Source organism: Monodon monoceros, unplaced genomic scaffold, assembly GCF_005190385.1.
Source record: "Monodon monoceros isolate NGI ecotype Baffin Bay Population unplaced genomic scaffold, NGI_Narwhal_1 Super_Scaffold_6, whole genome shotgun sequence".
Taxonomy (NCBI): domain Eukaryota; kingdom Metazoa; phylum Chordata; class Mammalia; order Artiodactyla; family Monodontidae; genus Monodon; species Monodon monoceros.
This window is the reverse complement of record NW_021703783.1, coordinates 82904295-82931708: the sequence shown is the minus strand read 5'-3', so window position 1 is coordinate 82931708 and position 27414 is coordinate 82904295. Positions and strand designations below refer to the sequence as shown.

Here is a 27414-nt window from a genome sequence, read left to right as displayed (position 1 = left end):
AGGCCTAGGCCCTGGGGCCAGACCTGCCTGTCAAAATCTTGGCTCCATCACTTAGTAGCTTTGTGACCTTGGGCAAGTTACTTGCTCAGTGGTTTTCTCCCTCATTTCTTAAATAGAGGTAATAACAGTATCAATACTTCTCTGGTAGGGTTATTGGGAGAGTTAAATTAGTTAATACATGTAAAGCTATCGTATGCAACTAATGAGGTAATATGCATGAAGTTCTTAGAACAGTGCCTGCACATAGAAAAGTGCTTAAATAGTTCCATTACATCCATGTTGTCTTTGAGCATACCATGAGGTGGGTGAAATAGTGTGTCCTTCCTCATTTTACATTCACTCAAAACTAGCTATTGAGTGCTTGCTATGTGTCTCACACTGTTTTAGGTGCTGGTAACACAGCAGATAAAACTGAAATTCCGCCTTTGGGTAGCTTACATTCTAGTGGGAAGAGGCGGTCAGCAAGCAAGTAAAATATTGAACAGAGGATCAGGGTGGAGGTGGGGTTGGATTTTAAGTTGGGTGGTCAGGGAAGGCTCCACTGAGATGTTGTCGCTGAGCCTACACCTGAAAGAGCTGAGGCAACTATCTTAATAGATATTTAGGGGAAAAACATTTCAGAAGAGGTAACAGCAAATGCAGAGGTCCTGAGGCAGGGGTGTGTTTGGTGTATTAAAGGAACAAGGAGGTCAGTGTGGCAGAGGGGTCAAGGGGGAGAAGAATGGAAGTTGGACAGGTAATGGGGGCGGGGTAGATGGTGGAGGGCATGGCAGGAGTTTTAGGGAGTCTGGGTTTTACTCTGAATGAGAGGGGAAGCCACTGGAGGGGCTTTGAGCAGATGAGTGACACGGAGACAGAGTGGGATTGAAAAGGGTGGAAGCAGGACACAGGTTGGGAGGAGCTGGCAGAAATCCAGTGAGTGGTAATTATGGTTTGGACCAGGAAGGTAGTAGAGACAGTAAGAAGTGCTTGGCTTCTGGGGACTTTCCTGGTGGTCCCGTGGTTAGGACTCCATGCTCTCACTGTTGAGGGCCCAGGTTTGATCCCTTGTCGGGGAACTAAGATCCCACAAACCACGTGGCGCGGTCAAAAAGCAAAAAAAGTGGTTGGCTTCTGAATATATTTTGGAAGATGGGACCGACAGGATTTGCTGAGATCTGGATGAAAAGTGAGTGAGGCGTCTAGGATGACCTAATGACCTTAGGTGTCTGTCTAACTGGAAGGATGGAGTGGACACTGAAGTAGGGCAGGTTGTAGGAAAGCAGGTTTGGGATAGGATTGGGGTCAGTTTTGGGGTGTAAGGAGAGCTGCCTTACTAAGCACCCACAAGGACAGATAGAGTTGGCAGATGTAGTAGACCTGGAAATCCAGAGGAGAGGTCCGGGCTGTCTACACGGAGAGATTTAGAGCCATGAGACAAGATGAGGCTGTCTAGGGAGTTGATGCTGCAGAAAGGAGCAGACGCTGGACATGAGACTAGGGGCACTCAGTTTTTAGAGGTTGGGGAAACAAGAGAAAACTGGGAAAGGACTCCAGGAAGTGGCCAGTGACACAGAAGGAAGCCCAGGTGCTGCATGATGGTCTCAAGAAAGTGGTTATTTTCCAGAAACAAAAGATTCCTTGGTCAAAAGCACACATATCCTCTTCCTTTATAGAACACGTATATGGGCTATCTGGACTACCGGAAGAAGACGATAAAAGACCTTGGCATCAGCCCCAGCACTTGCTCTTTCAATCCTGGTGTGATTGTTGCCAACATGACGGAATGGAAGCACCAGCGTATCACCAAACAATTGGAGAAATGGATGCAAAAAAATGTAGAGTATGTGTGGCCGTCTACCATTTTTTCCATGCTTGGGAGTAAAATTATTCCATTAATTTTCTATGCATAGCTCAGGGGTTAGAAATATTTCAGACATCTGAGGTCAGATTTTCTTACAGAGGCACTGTTGAGAAAAAAGGGAGCAGTGGATGAAAAATCCGTCCTCAAACGATATGTCATAGGAGGTGAGATCCTGTGCAATCCCTTATTATAGAAACATTTTCTAATAGTTTAGTAATGTGATTTTTAAATCTTCTCCCAGAATTCTAGTGAACCTTTTTGACTGCAAATCATTTATCTTAGTCGAGTTTCTCCTTCTTACATAGATTTATTTTTAAGAATTATTTTATAAAGTAAACTTTTTAAAAAATAACACTTAACACGGGCTTCCCTGGTGGCGCGGTGGTTGAGAGTCCACCTGCCGATGCAGGGGACACGGGTTCGTGCCCTGGTCTGGGAAGATCCCGCATGCCGCGGAGAGGCTGGGCCTATGAGCCGTGGCCGCTGAGCCTGTGCGTCCGGAGCCTGCGCTCTGCTACGGGAGAGGCCACAACAGTGAGAGGCCTGCGTACTGCAAAAAATAAAAATAAAAAAATATCACTTAACAACATTTAATGACACGGCCTTAATATTTATAATCCATGCATTGACAATTCCAAAAACTAATTTAGAAATTCACAATACCAACTGGAAATTTTAACATACTTCTCTTCAGTAAATGATAAAGACTAAAACTTAGAAAGCTTATAGAAGAGTTGAACAAGACAGTTTACAAGCTTCATCTTTATACATATTGATAAGACATTTTAAATATCAAAGAACTCATATAAACTACCTTTTTATTGTAAATTAATTAAATGCAATATCATTAGCAAAAGAAATATGATGGGGAAAACATTATAGGCCATGTTTGAAATTCATAGACAGAAGATAGTATTCCAGAAGAGCAGGTTTAGGAAAGTATTTCAACATTTTAAGGAAGGGAGAGAACAGGTATTATACCTGTATGGGTTAGGGGGTAAGCCTACAACCAGTCAAAGGCCCTGTGAGTCTGGTTCCTGGAGACATCAGAGCAATTGATCCTTGTACTGATCCCACTGTACTGAGTTCAGGAACACACCTGGACTAAACTCATGTTGGCCTGTAGGGGTTGAGGGAGATGCCTGAATGTACTGTATTGAATTGCTCTCGGTAATATATATTATATAACAATAAGTTTGATGATCTCAGGCATATATTCCAACTAGCCTATGCTCAGACTTCCTCTGGCCTGTTAAGATTGAGAATGCTGGGTTTCTTGAACAGTGATATTACCCTCATTCACTTAGACATTATAATCCATAACTGCAGGATCTTAGGGTGTGGAAATTTGCCCTTCCATCTGTCCTGGAAAATGTGCTGTGTATCCTGACATCACTAACTTCCTTAAGGATCCTTTAGAAAAATGAATCCAGCTTGATTTCCTAAAGCAATGTCTGTGTTTGGTCTTTCGTCCGTTTAAGCCCCCAATGAAATTTATTAAGTCCTGTTTGTAAAGTCAACTTCTTAAAGATTGAATTTTTTGTATCAACTTTAGAATTTTTTTCAAATTTATTTTTGGCTGCGTTGGGTCTTAGTTGCTGCGCGCGGGCTTTTTGTCTAGTTGCGTCGAGTGGGGGCTACTCTTCGTTGTGGTGCACAGGCTTCTCATTGCGGTGGCTACTCTTGTCACGGAGCACAGGCTCTAGGTGCGCGGGCTTCAGTAGTTGTGGCATGCGGGCTCAGTAGTTGTGGCTCGCGGGCTCTAGAATGCAGGCTCAGTAGTTGTGGTGCACGGGCTTAGTTGCTCCGCGGCATGTGGAATCTTCTGGGAACAGGGCTCGAACCCATGTCCCCTGCATTGGCAGGCGGTTTCTTAACCACTGCGCCACCAGGGAAGTCCTAGATCAACTTTAAAATATGCATGATACACTGACTGACTTAAAGCTAAGAAAAGTAAAGTAAAATAAAGATTGAATTTTTAAATCAGTTTTCATCATTTAAGTTTTAAGAGAGAAAATAAAAATAACACAACTACTATTATCATGGCATTGTATATCTTGTCCATCTTTTATATCTGGATATTTTTAATATTATCATAACCTTGAATTCGTGAGTAGAGTCATTCTAAATAATGTAGGATCAGAATTTGGGATCTTTGAAGTTTGCCATAAAAAGGCCTGAGAAGTAAAATGGCAAAATATTAACACTCTGTGAATCAAGGTAAAGTATATGGGAGTTCATGGTATTCGTCTTACAATTTTGTGTAGGTTTAACACTTTTCAGAATAAGAAGTTGGAGAAAAATGAAAGACCATAGTTATATAGTGAGGGACTGTCTTAGACCTTTTAAAATGATTAGATTCTACTTCATCTGAGTCTGTGGGACTCCAGGACAAATGTTGCTTTTTTATTCTGTTTCTTAGGGAAAATCTCTACAGCAGCTCCCTGGGAGGAGGGGTGGCCACCTCCCCAATGCTGATTGTGTTTCACGGGAAATACTCCACCATCAACCCCCTGTGGCACATAAGGCACCTGGGTAAGTATTTCAGAAGAACACCAATGTGCATTTTATAGACCCAGTGAGCACCAAGGCGAGGAGCGTGTGCTATTGCACCAGCTTCCTCAATTCAGATCCTCCAGGTGACCTTGGAGGTAACCTTGGACACGTTACTTAAGCCTCAGATTCTGCAAATGCAGGTGATAAAAATGACCTGAGAGATGTGTTTCTAGGAATTCAGGAAAAGCAATTAGACTCATGCTTAGCATATAGGACGTGCTTGCTAAACATGAACTATTGTTACGATGGAACTTTCACTGTCAGAACTTTTTCACATGCCTTTATTGCCCTCTTGCAGTAGCCCATAGTGGACAAAACCAAATGAATTACCATAATAGTTTATGATGAATTTAGATAGCCGGCGATTTCTCTTTTAAAAGGAAGTTGTTTAATGACTGCACTACGTGAGTCCCTCAAGTCTTTTATTCACTCTTCACTACAGGAGTACAGGCTCTGGGGTATGGACTGGAATCCCAACTCTGCTATTTTCTATGACCTTGGGCAAGTTACTCAAGCTCTCTGTGCCATAGTTTCTTCACTTGTAAAAGGAAGCTGATAGAACCTTATGTTTTTACAAGGAACAAATTACCTAATATGTGTAAACTGCTTAGGACAGAGCCTGGCACAGAAGACATTCACATTCATTCAAATATATGGCCACAACCCATTAGCCAAAACCACTGGGCCAGATCTGTTTAGAGATATAGAAAGGTTTTGAATTTTTAAAAGGTAATGTTGTGCACATACTTATATTATGCACTACCGTGAGAGGGTTATAGATTTTGCTGCCAAAGAAGTTATTAAAAATCTTTTTGTTTTCAGACATTTGGGGATTGATTATTTTAGAACTGGAGACAATGGATTGTGGACTTATATTTATCAGGTGCCCATACACTGCCAAGCCCTGGGCTAGGCTCCAGGGATAGACGTGAACATTACTTCTCTCAGAACAATCCTGCAAGGTGATATGTCCCCTACTCTCCCTTGTAAAAGGAAAGACAGACAAAACTGTGGAAGTTGGGTTACTGTCTCCTCTGAATGATGCTGTGTAGATTTGCTTCTGCCTCACCAGAATCTCCTGAGTTTTCTGAGCATCCGTATGCATAGAAGAGTGACATGGGGACATTAAGGACACTAATATTCTGTCTGATTCGCTTTATAATAATGTTGGGTTCACTGTTAGGTCAGACATCAACATTTCCATGTGATGAGTGTGTAGAAAATCTCATCAAAGTGGAATATCTATTAAAATGTTGTGTAGGAACAGCTATGCGGAGCTTAGATCGATAGGGTTAGAGCATTTTATGATCTTGGAACAGAGACTCAGAATTACATTTTATGAACCATCTAACTTATTGACAAGTAGGAAGGAGCAAAATCTTCCCAAGGGAGAGAAGTCATTTTTCCTTGCAGAACAGAGCCTACGTCTCTGCTGAACGTTTTGGAATCAGGGATGGTCTGCAAAGTAAAGCTACACAGAAATCATTTGAAAAATGATTCCGTTTTAGAGTTTGTTGAAAGCAGAAAGCAGTGTTAACACTAATGGGTATTAAGTTTGGGTCTAAACAGGTAGGCTTAAGATTTTTAATTATGAAATTTATTTAGCTAAAAGCAAAACTGCAAGCCCCTACAGAGTCTTTCAGTCGTGGGGCTGAGAGACAATGTCCTACTTCCTGGAGACTTCCCACGTGTAGGCTTTGCTCCCCAGATGAGCATTTCCTTGTATAGATTCTTTGGAAGTTGATAATTATTCCAATTATGCTACTATAGCCCAAACACCTAGCTCCTCTTCTGCAACTCCCTGCACAGCTATGTTTATGAATAATGAAAGAAAGGTTTGGAGGGGGGTGTTTCCCTCTTACATCATACATTAAACGAGAATAATAATATTCTAGCTATTCATCCTCTCTTGACTCAATGGACTTTCAGTTGTCTTTTTGAAAACACCACATTCTCTTTCCTAGAAAGAAAATGCAACATGATAGGGATATTTAAAAAATTTATATTCACAAGATCTTAATGTACTTCTGGAAGAGATATTCTAAAAATATTCTGATCAATAACAATATCAAGGCAAATGCGTAGTCTCTAAGTGATCACTCATGAGGAGAGTAATATTCAAATGGACGCAGCTGCTTGTTAAAAAGTAGATCTCATTCTCAGTCACATTTTATAGGGTAAACACAAGACTGTTTAAAAGAAAATGCTGCCATATTAAGGACGGAAAATGCAGAGAAACAAGAACTATAAACTCTGGGTGGGAGGGAAATTAATACAAAGTCTTTGGGGGACAATTTGACAATCTCTTATCAAAATTTATAAGGCACAGACCCTTCAATCTAGCAGTTCCATATACAAGATTTTATCCTACAGATATTATCTGTACAAGATATGCATAGAAGACTGTTCACTGTAGCATTGTTTATGCTTGTGAAGGGATAGAAACAGCCTAAATGTCCTTAATAAGAAACTCACTCAACAGTCATATATCCATTCTATGCAGCCATTAAAAATGATTCAGTGAATTCACATGTGCTGCTGTGCAAAAGTTTTCCAAGACAGTACTTTTAAAAGGCAGGGTACAAAAAATACACACACACACACACACACACACACACCCCCCCCACACACACAGGTATACAGGTAGAACATTACTGGAAGAATTTCACGAGAAACTCTTTAACAGTGGTTATTTTGGAAAATTAGGGTAGGTGGTAAATTCTTCATTGCATACCCATTGATTTGTCTGATTTCTTTTTTGTTTTATGATGAACTTGTATTGAATTTTTAATATAAAATTTTAATTTCCTAACAAAACCTATTACTTTCCTCTAAACACAATGAAGGCTGGAATCCAGATACCAGATATTCGGAGCATTTTCTGCAGGAAGCAAAACTACTCCACTGGAATGGAAGACATAAACCTTGGGACTTCCCTAGTGTTCACAACGACTTATGGGAGAGCTGGTTTGTTCCTGACCCTGCAGGGATATTTAAACTCCATCATCCCAACAGCTGATATAACACGACATTTTCAATATTTCCTGTATAAATAATGTGGAATTGTCCATTTGTAGCCTACTATACCACTGTTCTTTATGAACAGTACCTTTGATACAAATGATCCACAAAAACAAAAAACCCTACTGTGTACAAATAGTACCTTGAATCATATAGGTATTGATTTACTTCCTTAAGTACAAGTGGCAATTATAGAAGATAATGTGAGTGAAACATGCTATTGGGAAGAAATAAACCCAGATAGATTTCAGCAATCAATTTGCTTAACTCTGAATGAAAATTATAGCCACAAATTTAAAACATTTCTAAATATATTTTTCACATGTAGATTTTTTTTTTTTTTTTACTTTTTCCGAACGCGCAGGCTCAGCGGCCATGGCTCATGGGCCCAGCCGCTCTGCGGCATGTGGGATCTTCCCGGACCGGGCACGAACCCGTGTCCCCTGCATTGGCAGGCGGACTCTCAACCACTGCGCCACCAGGGAAGCCCTCACATGTAGATATTTTTTAACAGGTTGTCAGTCTTGTCTTGGGTAGAACAATATATTACATTTAAAACATGAAATGTCTGAAAAAAAATAAAATATTCATAGATTTTTAATGATTTTAATTATATATTATTCTACATGTTAAATATAGTAGAAGACAAACTGATCTCAGGTTAACGAGGGGAAAGAATACCAGTAAGTCTTGCTAAAGAAGACAATGCAACTTAAGGATAACCATCTTCAATATTTTTTATTGTAAAAACCATCAGATTTTCAAATGAATTTAAAAACTTTTTAAATATTATTTAATGAAAAAGTCTCATATTGTTGTATATAGGGTATATCAGCATTTACTGTTCATCTGTCATATTTAATGAAAAACACCATTATTGTATGCTTGAAAAAATCTTCAAACCCATTCTGTAGTGCGTGTCCATCATAATTTAAAAGGTATTTTCTCCACTAAAAAAAAAAATCTATGTAAGGCTGTAATTGTTAAAAACCAAAGCAATACCTAGTTACATGCTTTACAGAGTCCCAGGAAAAAAATAATTAAATTGTTCCTATCCCTGATGCAAGGCACTTCAAAGCACCTGCACAAAACATCCATGTAAACAGCAGTACAGTACGTGATTTAAATAACACGAATGACTTTTACACAGCTTTACCTAGACTAAAGGAAAAATAAAATCCATCATAGCTATAGCTACAAAGGCATGGTAAGATTCACAACAATAATTTGTATCTCTTATTACAAAAAAAACAGGCTATATAACCTTTTAGGAAAAAAAAAACCTCATAAATATTTTCATATCAAGAAACAGCATGCTCCCTGGGTAGGTATAAAATCAGAATATTCAGAAGTGATCAGGAGTAAATGCAATTGGCATTTCTGAATACCCAGCTTTGATATCCACCAGGCCCAGTAGTCTGGACTATTTGTAGCACCATGGAAAATGCATTAGAAAATCACAAAGGTACATTACTTCAAAGTAACCTGGCCATGAGGTTCACTTAGTCCACAGTAACAAAGAGCAATGATGAAGAGAAAGAATTTTTTAAAATTACTGGCTTATTCAATTTACCTAGCAAGAAAAATCCTGTATTATTTTAGTACATCTCATGTACATAAAGCACCAGTTTAAATAAGATTATCAAACACCTCCAGCATCTTGTCACTCAGTCTGAAAGTTCATTTCTCATCATTTCCATGTTACATGCTTAAAGCCAAGGAGGATAAAATTTGAATGGTGATAGATACTGAGAGAGAAATTCAGTTCCTTCCCTATCAAATGTATGTCTCTCAAGTAAAACACAGATGACGTAGCAAAATTTGAAAGGTCTTCTGCACTCTCTGGAACTTAACCATCCCAGCAGAATAGTGTCTGCCTACTAGAGGACCAACACATGGGGGTGAGAGGGCCAAAGCCAGGGCTCATGGCCCTGACATGTAAGGCCGGGTTAGCCTTGCTCCTGCAAGGCCATACTCTCCATTTCTACTACCAAGCAACTCTCAGAAGTGCTCACCCCTGGTAAAGCAAGGAGGTCTGAGTGTGAATACAACTCAGGAAGCCCATCAAACACCACTAAGAACTACCAAATGAGACTCCACTGAGGGTTAACCTCACAGATGAAAATCAGCACATTTGCCTCTTTACCAGTGGGAATCTTACCATCAGCACGCCCTTCTTACGCATGGAAGGGATAACGGTGCGTCTTAGTTTACGCACAGTTAATAATCAAGTGTAAATATGCAGACTCATTTTTAAATTACAGGTTAAAAATGACTCCCAAAAGAAAATCAATTTCTTCATAAATGATAGTTTATAAAAAGCTGGAATGATGATTAATTCCAATACAAAAAATCATACACAAAAAACTCTACTTTCTCCTTCCAAAGTACTTAGGTCCGTAAGTAGTTCTACTGTCCCGTGATTACATCACCAGAGTAAAATATGAATAAAATACTTCAGTTAACAAACCGAGGGCCGCTTCTTGACAACTGCATTAAAACTGCAGCATTTAAGCAGGGCAGAGAAACACCATTCTTAAGCATGGTCTCCTTCTTCCTGTTCTTGCATCCCACAGTGATTATTAAAGGAAGGAATCTGGTCTGTAAATGACTGGGTCATCCACTGCCCATTTGGAATGTCACTGAAAGTTGATCCTCCACTGTCAGCTGCTGGCAGGGGGTGGGGGAAAGGGGGGAAGAATGTTAGTTTACTCTATTTGAAAGCTTTAAATGATCTAATTAGAGAGCTGTTATTAAAATAGTTAAGCAAGCTTCTTGAATACAATTGTAAATTTCTATTCTATTTTAAGATATGGACTGATAAATCCTCATTTGTTATCCAAGGAGGGAAATGCACTTAGGATGACGTAGAGTCAGTGACTTAAAGAAAATGAGCTGTAAAAGCTTGTGAAGTTAAACACCAAATAACAATCGAATTTTCACTCTAAGTCACTAAATAGATTTTTGTATTTCCGTTCCCATTCTTCAGGAATTTATTCTCTCTAAAAATACTTCTTTCCCCAATCCTGGCAAAACCAAGTCTTTGAAAGAAACAAACAGATGGAGGGGACATACTCAGCCCATCTGAAGAGAAGCTGCAAGGTTCACTACCGCACGGATTTTCACTATAAGCACCACCGTACGCTGCTTCATAACCCGGATCATACTTTTCTTCCTTCACAGCCATCTTCTTTGCATCCTCTGTGAGAAGGGTAAAAGGGATTTAAAACTGATTTTGTATATAACAATTTTGAAGACAGCTTTATTCAAAAAAAATTATCGTGAACAAATCTTTTTCTTGAATGTCACATCTGAGACACAACTTTCGCTTTAAACACTTTGTAAAATAAACCGAATTAACTCATAAAAGCTGTCAAAACCTATTAGATTTAATTTGAGGTGAGCTGCACTGTTTCTTGGCTCCTAGACATCTGCAGGAGCGCCCAGATGAGACAGGAAGTCCTTGGGAAAAGGATTTTAATAGTGACTAACACCTGTTATCAGAGCACTCTGGCTGCTAATATAATTGTTTTCTTCTCTCCTGCTTAATTTAAAATTCACAGCATACTTTCTATAATGTAGATATACATGAAACGAACAACAGGAGTGACAGTGGTAACATACCTTGGGCTAGCCGCAGGTCAAATGTATATTGCACCTCTTGGACGTCTGTGTTTCGCTCAATGCCTTTCAACTGATCTCTTAAGTCTTTCAGCTTAATGTAGTAATGAACTTTGTCCTGGGCTCGAGGAAACTGAGCACATCTTGCACTGGATGATGGCATAACATAGCAGAGCTAGAATCATAACATTTTGTAGTTACAGAAATCTTACAATTCTATTGAATCCACTCATCTTGAGATTAGAAAATCTTTCTTTCGGTTAATAACTTGATACTTATATAAATATATGCAAAATCAATAAAAGTAGCTGTGTTTGAGTTCAAATTTGTAATATTTGCTTAGTACAAAGTCAATAAATCAAAAACAATGAGGCTTCCCGCCTCCCCCAGTGTTCGTACAAAACGACATATAAGTATACAATGAAAAGTCTTTCCTCTAAATTCTGTTTCTATCCACCTAGTTCTCTTTTCCAAGGGCAATCAATTGCTAGTTCCAGAGGCTTTCCATGAATATACAATCAAATAATGTATCTGATATATGTACTCTCCCTCACCCCTTTTAAAAACACACAAATGGTAACATGCTCTATTCCCTATCCTGCACCCTGCTTTTTTTACTCAACAATGTCTCTCAGAGATAATTCTGTATCAAATTCAGTATCAGGTATCTATAGTAAAACAAGCTTCCTTTTTTATAGCTGTGTAGTAGTTTCATAATTTAACCAGAGCCCACCTGTGGGCATTTAGGTTGTTTCCAATCTTTTAATATTATAAGCTGTAGTAAAAAACCTTGTATATATTTAATTTTGAATATGTGTGAGTGTATCTGTCGGATAAATTCCTAGAAGTGGAATGGCTAGGAAGAAAGATATTTGCATCTATCATTTTGGATGATGATGACAAATTGTCCTTCACAGAGCATAAAATATATAAGGATATTTATATCTTATATAAAAGAGCGAGGCTGCTGAATTTTGGACTTTCCAGTTGCAATTGTTTACAATTTTTAAATTGGCCTCTATACCATATATTACAGAAAAAAAACAAACCGTTATTGACTTATTTTTTTGTTTATGCAGCATTTAGAAAATCCTGATTCAGAAAGATATGTAGGTGCAAACGCTACCAGGTTTTGTAACAGCACATGTTCCAAGCTCAAGATAGTCTGCAATTAAAGTGATCCAGAAACTTGAAAAAGTAGATTTTTTCAAAGCTGGATCACTAATATCATCAATAACTCTGAATACTTCATGATAAAGAATAAATTTTATAAGATAAATGCACTCACAGATCATTGTAAGAGCTAAAACTACCTATCTTGATATGATTCAGGTTCACTTATTATTGCACTACTATGATCACACATCCAAGAGACACACCTGAGCCTCATCTGGCATTTAAGGGACAATAATGCAGTACTTTATAGGAAGTAGTGAACTCATCTGTACAATTTTACCCAAGTAGGCAAGGGTAGGCTGCAATTTAAAGAATGACCAGTGCTACAACCTACTTTATCAATCACGTATTTACTAGTTAAAAACAGAAGAAATTTAAAAAGAAGTTAAAATATATATTGGTGGCAGAAACTTTATTCTGAGGTCTCCACAAAAACTTGTCAGCATGTTGGCTTCTCGTCATTTAAAATGCTGTCTATAACACAGAGGTCTGTGCATATGTATTTTTATTTTAAAAGTTGTAAACAAAACTTAAAACTATATTTAAGAAGCAAACTTTGAATCAAATGCCTGCATAAACTCCACAGAAATTATAGAGTTTGAAAACCAATGTGTTATTTCATGATGCCTTTATGTATAAAGACAATAGGCACCAAATGCCAGTCAGGTTGGCTGGATGCTTGTCTGCAACGGGGCTGTTCTGTTTCTATGGCTCTAACATGAGATTGGGCCAGGATATATAAACGGGGGGTGATTAGCAGTTTCACTAATCGGGATCATGTCTATATTTACATGTTTGTTTCACAACTGAATAAGGGCTAACCCACTTGAATTTGACAAGAATATGCCATTAAATATATTTTGAATGAGCTTGTGAGCCAGCTTCTCTTGATATTTTAGCCCAATAACATAACTAACAATGTCATAAAGACATTTATCTGACAAATGTTTCTTTTTCGAATAAAACTATAACAGTATCTCAATTAATTTGCAACTGTTACTTCAAGTTGATATGTAGATATTATTCCACAAAATACAGTGTTTTTTTTTCACGGCATAAATTAAAAATGGACAGAACAAATAAAAAGGGGAAACTAGCTAGAGAAAATTCATATTTAGTTGATTTACAAATGTAGTTTTAAGGACTTACTGTTTCTGTGTCTGGTATCTTATGCGGTTGAAGTCCAAATTCTAAGTTCTTAACTTTTACTCCAAAAACTTCCTTACTAAAAATTTCATAAATACCTAAAATGAAATAGAAGCATATTTACATTGCCCATAATGTTAGCAAAGAAAAAAGATAAAATTTAAAAGTAAATCTTACATTTTCCATTAAACACTGCTATTCGTGGCTGATATTTCTGTAATTTCTGCACTAGAATACGTCCTCCTTCACGAAATTCTTTACTAAAATCGAATTAAAAAGTCAAAATATAAATATGGCAATATGTATAATATGCTAAATTCAGATAGCTTTCTATAAAAGATCAAATCATATAACTGTTAAGCTCAGCTTAAACCAGATACATAGGATGCTCCTAGAGTACATGAGGCACCCAGCATGACCAAGGTTCCAACCTAAAAAACCGAATGTTATGCAATCACCTGGAAAGATCCTTGCTGCCTGGTGTTGTCCTTTCCACCATATTGGTAAATCCAATACCATATTTTCCTGGTAAAGTGTGATCATCCATGTGATTCAGTTGGACCTCACTCAGCCCTGACATAAACAGACACTTCCCTGTGAAAAAGAGAGTTCAGTTTATTTCTGTAGAAGGTCAAAGGTTTTTCTGCCCCATGTATTGATGCGGGTCTACTCTTGAAATAAGAAAAAAAAAAAAGATTTCGGATATTTAAAAAATTATAACATAGGTCAAATACCATACCAAGCAATTACTGTGGGCTGGGTGCTGTGCTAAGTCCTTCACATGGATTACCTCATTTAATTGTCGTAACTATGAAATATTACTATTATTTTTCTCCTTTTTACAGGGGGTCAAAGTAAATGCTTGTTGGGTACACAGCTAGTCAGTGTAGTAAACTTCGACACTGTTTAGCTTTTTAATAACTGTAAGTACCACCACCTGCCACTGGAAAACCCTAAACAGATAAACATACACCAATGGACTCAGGGCATTTAAACATCTTGACAGTGGAGAAAATGAAAAGTTCAAACTTCTCTAGAAATTTTGTTTTCAAATAATGGAGACAACATGTTATTAATTCCAAAAATACATTACTATCATTTGTCCTAAAGGTTTTTAATGCTGTTTACTTAATCAGCTAGTGGTTCCTGATTGTCTACTGCACGCCTTGTCTATTAGGCAGTGTTATAATAGATAAGACGATTTATATATAGGACAATACAACAGGAGTTATACTTGGTTTTAAAGCTCACTCTACAAGTATGAGGGTCTTCAATACTAATTTCTGCTAGATACAAAGCATCTGTGGAGAATGTCTCCAATCAGAGTCTCTCTTAACTATTACAGCTTGATTGCCAATGCATTTCATTTCTCCTAGGAAATAAGATGAGCAGAAATCTGGAAAGGTAAGTATTCTGTCTGTACTGGCGCAACGATGTACTATTGTTACTATTCTGTAGATAAAAGAATAGTAACAAAAAAGAAAAATCATTTTTAAAAAAGGTGTTAAAACTCACTGAAAACAACTCAAACAAAAGAGAAAGTACTCCTTTTTCATGCCCCTCCACTCTTTTTTTTGCCGTACGCGGGTCTCTCACTGTTGTGGCCTCTCCCGTTGCTCCAGACGCACAGGCTCAGCGGCCATGGCTCACGGGCCCAGCCGCTCCGCGGCATGTGGGATCCTCCCGGACCGGGGCACGAACCCGTGTCCCCTGCATCAGCAGGCGGACTCTCAACCACTGCGACACCAGGGAAGCCCGCCCCGCCACTCTTATACACCAAAATGTTAACAGTGCCAGATCATTTCTAAACCTTTTATTTTTGTGTAAAAACACACAGAAAAGATGTATTATATTTACTCAACCATATAGTTTCTTTTTAAAAAACACAATTTGGTTTAAAAAAACAAGACCCAGGGCTTCCCTGGTGGCACAGTGGTTGAGAGTCCACCTGCCGATGCAGGGGACGAGGGTTCGTGCCCCGGTCCAGGAAGATCCCACATGCCGCGGAGCGGCTGGGCCCGTGAGCCATGGCCGCTGAGCCTGCGCGTCCGGAGCCTGTGCTCCGCAACGGGAGAGGCCACAAAAGTGAGAGGCCCGCGTACCGCAAAAAAAAAAAAAACCAAGACCCAAACTATTAACAAGAATATCTAGTTTAAAAGTAAAGTATTAAAAAAGGTAGCCACAGGGACTTCCCTGGTGGTCCAGTGGCTAAGACTCCATGCTCCCAATGCAGGGGGCCTTCCCCTGGTCAGGGAACTAGATCCCACATGCTGCAACTAAGAGTTCGCATGCCACAACAAAGATCCCACATGCGACAACGAAGACCCCGTGTGTTACAACTAAGACCTGATGCAGCCAAATAAATAAATATTTTTCAAATAAAATAAATAAAAAAGGTAACCACTTACAAAAATGGTTTCCAGGTCCAGGGTAATGATGCCCTTTGTAAGCAGCCATTAGTCCTGGGTTTATGCCAATCTACAAAACAAAATGTTTGTACATTTTAGTCTTGAAAAGTAGGCTTAAGTCTTAGGGCTTCCATGGAGGAGTGGTGGATAAAACTGAATTGATTAAAATAAAAATCTAATCCAGCATCAGAAGCTATTGCTTTATCAAGTACCAACTCTTGACCTGAAAGAAGTATTCCATTTTGAGGAAAGAGATTTCCTTTATATTAAAACTTTTGGTGTCGTTTTTAAAAACCAGTTTGACTCCCTCATATCCCCAGCAGCCTCACGCCCAACTGGGCTGGAAAGAGAGAGGAGCTGGAGCAACCAATCAACCTGAGCCCAGGTCCAGCCACAAGTCTGCTTCTAACTCCCAACAAGCAGCTGACTCCATCCACATCATCTACACAGTTGTTTCCATGCTGATGTTGCTTATAGTTACTGACAAAAATCAAAGTCCAAAATCAGCGTTATCATGTACGGAGAACCCACAGGCGTCACGCAGCCAAAGTGAGTCACGCGGATTATTTTATGTAATTGCAATCCCTATGCCAAAGGATCCACCTTCATCCTATCATCACCCCCGCTTCACCAATGAGGAAACGGGGGTTTAGGAAGGTTCAGGCTTGTCCGTGGTCATACCCATGTGGCAGGATGTGAAAGCAGACAGCCCTGCCCCGGAGCCCACCCTCTTAAACTCACCCATACAATACAACCTTAAGAAGGTGACTCCATTTACTACCAAGAGGATCTTAGAAATGGTTCTTTTCAGCAAAATGCTATTTGCAAGGATATGGTTAAGTAAAGTTAATCCACTAATGCTATTTATAAAACCAAAGGAGAACAAATATCCTTACAATCACAATGTCCAGATTGAAGGTCAAAATGTCCGGTAAAGTCTTGGTCAAAAGTTCAGCTTCTGAAATACCATTGAACCGGTCTACTTTTCTTTTCACTTTAAATGTGTCTGTAATTTTTTCTTGCTTTTCTTTTGATTTTGTGGACTTGCCAGATTTTTTGGCTTCAGCGGGTTTTTTGGGTTCCACCGGTGTTTTTGGTTCTGTTGTTCTGGGTTTTCTTTTCCTTCCTTTTGGAGTCTCTGAAACACAATGATTTCCAAGACGTAGATGCCAAAAACCTTAACTTACAAGTTTTAGCAGCTTTCCCAGAAAAGTCACCCCATCAACATCCTTTCTACTTTTCTCTTTTATTTCCCAACATCACTCCCCTCTGCAATGCCTCCGCCTCCCTTCTGGGTCTATGTGGCCTCAACCCCACCCTCCTTCCTCTGCTAGCCGTTCTTGGGAGGAAACGTCCTTTATAATCATAGATTGATTTTCCACACACTATTACCGGGCATCTTGGCCTCCCCAGGGACGCAAAGTATCTATGTACCATTTTATAAGAATTCTAAATATAAATACATAAATAGTTAAGTCAACAAATGAAAGAATAAATAGAAAAACAGGGAGGAAGGGAAACATTTTAATTCAGTTTCCCCGTAATTTCCAGCAGAACTTAAATGGCTTGTGGGCTTGTTTTAGGGACTGAGCGTATATCCTGTTCCCCACACAGTCGAAGAGGTGAATTGAGACATGCTGGGGATGGACTCTCTGGGCTGGCAGTACTTGTCAAAAGGGAAGACTAGGGCTCTGATCTCAGGACCTCAAGCAGAGTTTCTCAATCTTGGCCCTACTGACATTTTAAGCTGAATGATTTGGGGCTGTGAGGGCCTGTCCTGTACATTCAAGTATGTTTAACAGCAACTGGGGCCTCTACCCACTAGGTGCCAGTAGCACCCTGCCAGTCATTGCAATCAAAGGTATCTCCAGACAATGGCAAATGTTCCTTGGGGGAAAATTACCTGTGGACAAGCACCAGGGTCATAAAATTACCCAAAGGGGGTCTTGATTTTGTCATCCGTAACGCTTTACCGCGGCACTTCATTTCTCGGGCCCCTATCCCATTCCGCTACTATTTGGTGTTTCCTCAACTGAGCCTCCCATCCGTCCTCTCTTCTCCTCCTCACACTGCTTCAGCCACTCCCTATGCCAAGGGGTCCACCTCCATCGGCTGGTGGCTGGAGAAGTCCTAGCGCCCCTGCCCGGAAAGACAGAAGAGTCGAGGGCAGGGTGGATCTCCAACGCAGTGGAGTTAGATGTGCTCCTGCAACCTAAAACTGAAACTCTGAGCACATTCCTTACGCCGTACTGCTACGCTGAGGAAAATCGTTACCCTCTCCACCATCCACCCCCAAATCTGTTCTCCTCTCTTCTAATTCCCTGTCTTGGTGAACGGTACCTCTTTCTCCCTCACTTCCAGCAAGAAATTCATGAACCACAGCCTCACCTCCAAGTTCTGCCCTGCTCTCTACCATATTATCATATATATTATTATTATTAGATACATAGTATGATATATCTCTATTATAGTCTATCCTCTATGATATTAAAATATCAATCTATTTAAGTCCCCCTCTAATTCCACTCTCTCAACATCTTCCTATCGCCTTCAGAATAGAACACACATTCTTTAGGTTAAACAAGAAGCCTCGACTGACCCCTAATCCAGCCTCACCTCTCACCATTTCTTTGCTATACTCCAGACTCCAATAACACAGAATCACGGTTTTTCAACTGTGTCATGCTTCTTCATGTCTGTGGTTCGGTGCACACTGCTCCCTTGGCCTGGAATTTTCCCCAACCCATTTGTCATGTGCTTCACGTGCTACTCCCTCACTGCTGAATTTCAGAGCTCTGGGAAGCTGCGTCTGAGCCTCAGTCCAAGTTAGGTGCCAGCCCCGCAGCATCCTGTGCCCCTCTGCACCACTTAGTGTACAGAGGAGTTCCATGTTGACTAGATTAGGAGATATTTGAGGGCAGGATCCATGTTCTTTTATTCCCCAAAACCTATCACAGTGCCTGGCACTTATTAAGTACTTAAAAAGTGGATTCAATTTTTTAACACAAAAACAGAGTTAAAATCCATCATAAGGGCTTCCCTGGTGGCACAGTGGTTGAGAGTCTGCCTGCCGATGCAGGGGACACAGGTTCGTGCCCCGGTCCGGGAAGATCCCACATGCCGCGGAGCGGCTGGGCCCGTGAGCCGTGGCCGCTGAGTCTGCGTGTCCGGAGCCTGTGCTCCGCAACGGGAGAGGCCACAACAGTGAGAGGCCCGCGTACCGCAAAAAAAAAAAAAAAAAAAAAAAAAATCATCATTAAACCCTTTCTTAAATATGTTGGCTAATGCAGTAGCTAATTTTCCAAAGTATCCTGGTGAAAACTACCTTGTGTGGGTTCCTGAGCAGGAGCTGGGGCTGGAACTTCCGGCATTTCTTGTTCATTCATAACTGCCATAGGAGCTTCAGCCATCATTTGTTGGAATGGAAATGTATAAAAAGCTTGCGCGTGCTGAAGGGAACAGCTGAAAGAACAATCAAGGATAAGATAAGAAGACAAAATTACCCAAACTAAGGTTAAATGATCAGCTCTAAAAAACCGTCAGGATCCAACTATTTGTAACTAGATTATAGTATTTATTTAGAGTTGACAACAGGAGCAAAGAGGGGAAGAAGATCTCTTCCCATATGTACACATTTACCCATCCTTTACTGGGTGCCTACTAACTACCTATAATTAACTCTCACACTGTTTTAATGACAAAATGTGTCATCAGTAAAGCTTACCAGTCCTGTCAGGTAAGCCTGTACTTCCCTGAAATGAGATCATGGGAATTTTCTAGTAGACAGTTGAAAGGCCCACCAGCCCATACAGGGTTGAAATATCCACAAAAATAATTTGTATTCCTACCTTCAGTATTTAATCCTCTTGTCACAAAGATCCCCTGCAATTTAAACTTGTTTTTTCAGTTTTATTGAGATATAGTTGACATGTAACATTGTATAAGTTTAAGGTGTACAACAGTGTTGATCTGACACACATATACTGCAAAATGATTACCACCATAGCCTTAGCTAACACTTCCACCGGGGCACATAATTACCATTTCTTTCTTGTGGTGAGAACATTTCAGATCTGCTCTCTCAGCAACTTTCAAGTATATCCTTCAGCATTATTCGTTATAATCACCACGCTGTACATCAGATCCCCAGAACCTGTTAATCTTATAACTTGAGGTTTGTGCCCTTTGACCAACATCTCCCCATTCCTTAAGAACTTAAGGTTCTCTTTTGATTTACTTGCCTGTTTACTTATGTATTCATTGGATCTGTTTTTTTTAACGGTTGCTGGGGGTTTTTTGCCACTAAATGAGGACTAGAAATGGACATTTCCATAAATATCTGTGAATTTATGGAAAAGACTACTCTAAACCTCTCTTCTGAACATGATTTAAACTCTGTTCAAAGTGTTCTGTTCAACGTAAGGAACACAGGCCTTCACAGAAAACAAATGCTAAAAATATTTCTGGTGACTATAAACCACCACCCCAAGCTGTTGCTATCAGCACAAAGCTAGGGAAGTAAACCCACATTTTATGAAACCTGAGTTACAGCTGATGCCAAAAAAATGCCACTAAATATGCAGAAGGAAGAAAAACACTAGGAAATAAAATGGATAAGTACCATTTACCATTTGGAGAGAAAAGCCATGTTTTCTGTGGCAAGCTTAATAGTTTCTTTTTCTGTGATGTGTGGACAAAGAAAACAGGGTGCTCAGAAAGCTGAGGTTAAAAAGGCAAACTAGTACACGGTAAATGCATGAACTTTACAACATGTAAATCATACCTTAATAACTTGGTTCTTAAAAAAAAGAAGGCAAACTAAGACATTCCCCAGGATAAACTTAAACGGCCCAGGCAGACACAGGGTTACAAACTACCTGTGGGTGGCTAGGCTAGAACACTGGATGCTCAAAGAAAAACAGGGGCCCAATCTCAATGGACAAAACAATGGCGAAGCATTCTAGCTTCAAGCTATCTTTAAGGGTAAGATGGTAAAGAAAAGATGAAGAATTAGTGAGAAAGATATTAAACTATATATCTTAAGAGTTTTATTTCTTTAAATACATTGTTTTCAAATTATATGAAAAAATAAAGACAATACAATGATTTAGTAAACTATAGTACATTAACATGAGTCTACTATGCAGCTACTAAAAATTAAATTTATTGATATGTAAAAGCACAGAAAATGTTTAATATATAATAAAGTGGAAAAGAATACAAAATAACATTGTGAGCTAAGGCTGCTCATGGAGAAAGTATGTAGACAAGGACTAGAAGTTAAGTTGTAAAACTGAAAAGAAGCAAAGGGCTTAAACCTTGCCTGGCACAAAGTCAAATGTTCTCTTTTTTCACACTTTTCTTTAATAATATTCATAGCACTTTTGGATAAATTGTCCAAATACTGGCTGTGTTTATGACTGAGATGTGCTAACGAGGAGCTGGTTATATAGCTAGGTTAGTCGAGAGATCTCATGTGGCTACCCTTGGAAATTCCAGTAAAACGCACTGTAACTTCGGACTGTGGCCAGTGATGGTTTCCTGAGATCTAATAGCCCCTTTTAGCTAGAATATATAAAAGAAAACTCACGTGGTCACAATAAGTGAGTGTCGCATTGTCAGGAAGGCAGCGTCTCACTCTCCCCCACGTTTATTGTTACGGCTCTCAGAGTTTCACATATTTGTCCCATTTTGAGCACTTCACAAAAATCCACTCTTAAAAATATGAAGACAAGGGAAACACCATTCCCATTACAAAAGGATTCTGAACTTCAAAATATGAATTTCCAAAATGTGGCTCCTTTAGCATATTTAGGGGTCATTAAATTCTGACTTTCAGAAACTGAAAACCAAAATTTCAGAATTCAGCTGGCTGAAGAAAAAGTGAAAAATACGGAAGAGAAAATGTGGTCTTATTTTAAGAGATATGCATCAATTTTTTAAAAAAAATCCAGAAACTTGGCTATAATATGGATGTGTCCCTTAATCTTTCTAAAATTATCCCTGGCACTTTACAGTAAGCTTAAGTAGAAAAGAAATAGAGAAAGCTATGAAAAACAGAATGTATAAATTCTGAGGTAATGTACTATTTTTGAGCATTCAATTTAGCTTGATTATCTTAACAGCTTCCTAACAGCCAGAACAAAAGGAAAGAGGGTGGACTACAACGTTCTTACTACTTGGAGAAGACAGCATTACACCTGTACCAAACACTTTATGAACCTGAATGCTAGGAAACTAAAGTTCTGGATAATTTAATTTTCTATTATCTAATAATGGTTAAATTTGGAAGCAGCATGAACCTATTTCAACCTTAATGTGAAAATATTTCCTAAATACATTTGTTATATTTATATAGGATAACTGCCACTTCATAATTCAGAATTCTGCAATATTTATGAACACCAATTTTCTCTGTATTAGAGACAGCAACAGAGGAGCACTTAGCATCCTCTCAGGACCTCCGTTCCCTCCCCATGAAAATGAGGGGTGAGATTCCGTGATTTCCACATATATGGAGAAAGTGTAGGAAATAAGACCAAACCTGTCCAGACTCGGAACGAACCCCAAAGCATTTTAATTTTTTATAATTCCCTGATATCAAACTTACGAGCATGATAAATGATTTTATTTCCCCTTGTTGACTTTTCTCTCCTATCATCTGTGTTTGTCCACACACACATATGTTCTGGACACCTCTCCCCCTTTCCTGCAGTTAACCCTTTCCTCTCTCCTAGTCTCCATTTACACCCCCTTCACCTGAACAACAGTGCTCAAAGGACTGGTTTTTTACCACTGTCTGAAAGTGATGAAGTGTGTATTTTCCAAAGGTCTTTCTCAAAACACACACAGGCATGCATGTGCACACGAGCACACACACACACAGACAGAGTTGACTAGGGAGTCCAGTTAATTCCGATTTTGCTGCATTTCAAAAAACTAACTCGGGGCGGTGGGATGAATCGGGAGAGTGGGATTGACATCTATACACAACTATGCATAAAACAGGTAACCAATGAGAACCTCCTGTATAGCACAGGGAACTCTACTCAATGCTCTGTGGTGACCTAAATGGGAAGCAAATCTAAAAAAGAAAGGATACATGTATACGTATAAATGATTCACTTTGCTGTACAGCAGAAACTAACACAACACTGTAAAGCAACTATACTCCAATAAAAATTAAAACAAACAAAAAACCCAAAAAACTAACTCTTCAAGGTTTCTCTAAGATGAATGACTCCAATTTCTTTAACCTTCAGTTATTTTCTACTATTTTAAAGATGTAAGTTGCTTTTTTTCTAAATATATTTGTCTTAGTTTGTTCAGGTTGCTATACAAAACACCATAGACTGAGTGGCTTATAAACAACAAATATTTATTTCTCACAGTTTTGGAGGTTGGGAAGTCCAAGTTCAAAGTGCTGGCAGATTTAGTGACTGGTGAGGGCCTGCTTTATGGCTCATTTTAGGTTGACTTCTTGTTGTGTCCTCACACGGGGGAAAGGGTGAGGGATCTCTCTGGGATCTCTTTTACAAGGGCACTAATTCCAATTAGGAGGGCTCTGCCCTCATGACCTAATCACCTCCCAAAGGCCCCACCTCCAAATAACCTAACCATATGTTAGGTTGCAACATATGAATTCTGGAAGGACACAAACATTCACTCTATACCAACATTTTATTACCTTCATTTAAACAAGCATACACAACACTGAATACTTACAAAATAGCGATCAATGCTAAATCATCCAAATGCTCAACTAAACGGGACTAGTTACATAAATTATGATGGAATACATTACAACTATTTAAAGCCTACATTCAATATTGCTAAGTGGAAGTGCGTGTATTCACCGTGCATCACTGGGTACTTACTGTGCAGGGTCTACTAGAAACTAAACACAAGAAACTGAGAATGAGCCAGAACCCCAACTCATTTAACTATTGTGCATATAGCGTAATTTCAGGTTTCCTCACTATCTGGTCATTTTTCTAGTGCTTAGGATAAAACAAAATAAAAATACTCCATAGCCTCATCATCCTGAAACTGAGCAGGGCTATCAACTTCCTCATTCTGGAGACATTACAAAATCATTACATTAGCTTTACTGGCACCCACATTATACTGTTGATTCATACTGAATTTACCATCAATGGAAACTGCCCTTTACCACGGCTCCCTCATCTCATACCTGTAACACTGTTCTTTCTATACTTAAGCACAGGATTGTGCCTCTTTTTGTAATAGATGATTCACGTTCCAGCCAGCTGGGATTGACCTGGATTCTGACTCAATCTATCAATTCCACAAACCCCTCACAGAGTTGGGTCACTCAAATATTTTATCAGCATGCCGTCAGCACCTTGAAGTTGTTAAACACTGAAAAGTTGGGGTTGGACTACATGGCACATCAGTATAGACCTCTCTTCAGCCTGGCCTTGACTCTCAGTAGTAAAGCAGTTTTGATTTCACCTAAGAGGACTGCCACCAGTCTATCCTTATCTTGCCCACAAAACGTACAGATGTTAGGGAGGCTGACTTTGAAGCTACACTGCGTGGGTTCAAATTTCAGCTCTGCCATTTACTAGTTCTGTAGGCAGGTTCCTTAACCTCTTTATGTCCCAGCTTCCACATCTGTAAAATGGGGACAGAAGCACCTAATTCATTGATTATGAGAATAAAATTAGTTAACACATGTAAAACACTTAAAACAGTGCCTGCTATGTAATACATTTGTTGTAACAAAAACAAAGACAACAGGGGATGATTAAATATTCTAGGTACCCCTGTCATCCACCTTCTGATGCTGTCTAGCCTAGTATCATTATCAAAAAGGTCTTGGTAGGTCTTGCTTTATTCTGAACTTATACTGTAGCTTAGTGGTCACTAGTTCCTTTTAAATATGTTCAATAACCACTGAGAAGTAAAAATTTTATTTAGGATCAAAGTCAATAAATTCCACGACAGACTGCACCTGTGGTAAATAAAAGGGATCCATGTGTTTATTTTCAGACTTTAGGCCCCTCTCCTGTTGTCTACAAGTTATTAAAGAATGCTGTAATCTGGCCTCTCACTTGAAATACAACTCATCTGGGTCAGGAAACATGATTTCTGTTAGAACTGCTAAAAGTTCTCTTAAATGACCTCATTGATCTTGAGCTTTAAACCTAACAATCATTCTGCCATTTTCCATCTACAATCATTTTTCTTAACATGAAATGAAAATTCAAAATCAGAACTAAGTGCTTATATTTTCTGTCATCTACTAACAACATGCCAGTGAACAAGGCAGAAAACCCAAATCTTTCTTGTCCTTCTTATTGTCCACACTAACTCAAAAAAGTTCTTGGTCTCTTTAACATTTCTAGAAAGCCCAATCTCATCTGAGGGTTAATCTTAACTGTATGTATTCTCGGTGGTCTGTGTCACACGTTTCCAGTCATTTTTGACTTGGCATCCTACTTCCCATCTTTGGTAAACCTCCTTTTCATGCTTGAGCTCATTAGAAACATACTGGTCCTCTTCCTTTTTCCCTCTCTGGTTAGACTGTAAGCACTTGTTTAGACTCTTGAAATATTCTCTCTTTTTTTAAAAAGGGGTCTATATCTATGGAATTCTTTTCTTTGAATTTTTTGAAATTAATCTTCCAAAGTAAATAGCAAATTCACTATACCCAAAGTTCCATGCCATTCCTTGATTAGCACAAAGTCAAGGATGACAGAGAACCACTTTCTCAGGATTACCTGGGGCCTGAGTCATTTCAGAATGCCCAAGGATAAACTCCTGAGAGTACTAACACAGAATTCTCCATATTTCCCAAGGTGAAAGCTTTGCAAATCAAAATAAAAAATGATCTATAACCCAATGGATTAAGTTAAGACCAAATATAAGTCAGAGAGTTTTGAGCTAAACATTGTACCAGAGAGACCTATTACTCTGCTGCAAGATACTGAGTACGGTCTGACAATGTGAACAACCAGCCCTCCCCAAATCTGCATTCAGGAACAGGCATGATGGCCGACCGGACTCTGCCATTTTATTTAAGGTATTGAGCGTCCAGATTTTGGTGTTCGCGAGGGGCCTGGAACAAATCTCCCGCGGATACGGAGAGATGACTGTAATTTACTTCATGGAAGGTGTTACCCAGGTTTCAATTCAGATCCGAAGATCACAGAGAGTGATTTCCACAAGTTTTGGTGAATTCTTTTATTTGTAAAGTTCTTCACGGAAAGAAATGGAGTTATTTCAGGATCTGATTCATAATGTCAAGATGAAGTCTGCACTTTATCTACATATATCTCCTTCCCTAAACTCTAAGACAATCTATGTTGGTTACTTAAGCACACCCCTTCCACATAACGCCGACTCACAGCATGTCACAACTGGATTCCACAGACGCCCTATTTTACAGATATGAACAGGCCCAGAGAAGTTTAGTGTCTTGCCCAAGTTCAGGGCCCCATGGCCAGAAAGTCAGGATAATTCTTCATTAGGTCTAACAGTACTGTATTCCAATGTAAACCTTTTTTTTTTTTCCCTTTTTAAAGACTCTGTTACCATATTTAGTTCATTTGGCTTTCCGTCTGGGGTTCCAATTTCGAGATCTCTGCTTTTGCAAAACTCTCCACGCCTCTTACACTCCCCAAAGGACATATTACAAGTAAATTCTTAAGGGAGTCCCGAAGACCATTAGAACACAATTTCACACGACTTCTTGGGAGTGTTATTCCTAGTCCCAGAATTCAAGAGCTCTAGTGCGGCAATGTTATCTACCCTGTGCCCCTGACGTACACCTTTGAGGAAGGAAGACACAGTAAATCTACAACTCTTAGATGAAAACTCCTGGAGTGATACGTGTGATACTACATCCTTACAGCTCCGCACGGTAATGGAGGGTGAAGGGAAACATAGCCAAGAAAGGTAACCGGAAACAAATACTAACCGGAGACTGCTTGTTGCTTATCATCGCATTTTAATGCTGGCTGGGTGCCGGGAAGGACTGGGGAGGGAGCCCAGATGCAAGCGGCGCCCAGGATGAGGGACCTAAGCAACGGGCGGCCCTAGCAGGCCGCCCGTGCGCACGCGCGGCCCCGGCCTTTGTACTGGGGCCGTGGCCTTAAAGACCCCCTGCGTGCGTGCGTGCGCGCGCCCGCGGCCCTCCACCCGGCGAAGGGCGCGGGGGGAGGGGCGGTGCCCCGCCCCGGCCTTACCTGCCTGCGTTCTCCGCTTCCATTCCCTGCTGCCGATCGCGCTAGCAGCTACTCCTGCCTGGCAAGCGAGCGACCGGACACTGTAGTACCGCGGCCCAGGCACGTCCTGCGGTACGGTAATAAGCAGACACTTAGATTCGATTGCTGGCAGAACTGGGACAGCGGCTGGCGCTCAAGCTCCTCCCCCAAGTTTCTAGTCCCCCCTCCCCCCAGGCCAGATCCACCCTCCGTCCGGCGCTTCCGTTTGCCCGGAGCCAAATCACATGCCCTGTGCTTGTCACGTGATGCAGGGCAGTCCAATCACGTTCTCTCCCCTCTCGTTGGTTCTACTGCTCGCCACTTGGCCTTCCGGGAAAGGTGGAGGATAAAAACGCAGGGAGGGGGACAGCTCTGGGGATGTAAGGTTTTGTCCACCGGGCTTTTCGGTGGT

The 27414-nt window shown here is 39.9% G+C and overlaps 2 protein-coding genes across 7 annotated transcripts in view; one reads left to right on the top strand and one right to left on the bottom strand.

The window, feature by feature from the left end:
• The window catches only part of GLT8D2 (glycosyltransferase 8 domain containing 2), a 56809-nt gene extending 48092 nt beyond the window's left edge, over positions 1-8717 (top strand). For all 3 annotated transcript variants that reach the window (XM_029206129.1, XM_029206131.1, XM_029206130.1), the window contains 3 exons: positions 1656-1822; positions 4266-4378; positions 7246-8717. In XM_029206129.1, coding sequence (XP_029061962.1) covers positions 1656-1822; positions 4266-4378; positions 7246-7418 — 453 coding nt within the window. In that variant the 3' untranslated portion in view covers positions 7419-8717. The remainder of the gene's footprint in view (positions 1-1655; positions 1823-4265; positions 4379-7245) is intronic.
• TDG (thymine DNA glycosylase) lies at positions 8024-27163 on the bottom strand. 4 transcript variants are annotated; one of them, XM_029206125.1, is made up of 11 exons: positions 26985-27106; positions 21362-21486; positions 19097-19233; positions 16668-16909; positions 15772-15841; positions 13822-13957; positions 13541-13623; positions 13367-13461; positions 11045-11216; positions 10496-10621; positions 8024-10090 (listed from the first exon to the last, which is right to left on the bottom strand). In XM_029206125.1, the coding sequence occupies exons 2-11, from the start codon at positions 21385-21387 to the stop codon at positions 9957-9959; spliced, it is 1221 nt and encodes a 406-aa protein (XP_029061958.1). In that variant the 5' UTR covers positions 21388-21486; positions 26985-27106; the 3' UTR covers positions 8024-9956. The 4 variants fall into 4 exon arrangements, with proteins under 4 accessions (XP_029061958.1, XP_029061960.1, XP_029061959.1 ...); XM_029206127.1 differs by having other exon boundaries at positions 8054-10087; XM_029206126.1 differs by lacking the exon at positions 21362-21486 and having other exon boundaries at positions 8144-10090; positions 26985-27153.
• Between the last annotated feature and the right edge of the window lie 251 nt (positions 27164-27414).

What these genes read in the sequence shown, in the direction of transcription:
- TDG (XM_029206125.1), bottom strand. Translation starts at nt 21,387, where the DNA reads ATGCGACACTCACTTATTGTGACCAC. An exon ending in TGGACCTGGAAACCATTTTT is followed by an intron (nt 13,958 to 15,771) that starts GTAAGTGGTTAC and finishes TCTTTTTCACAG; the next exon opens with GGAAGTGTCTGTTTATGTCA. An exon ending in AGCAGTGTTTAATGGAAAAT is followed by an intron (nt 13,462 to 13,540) that starts GTAAGATTTACT and finishes ATTTCATTTTAG; the next exon opens with GTATTTATGAAATTTTTAGT.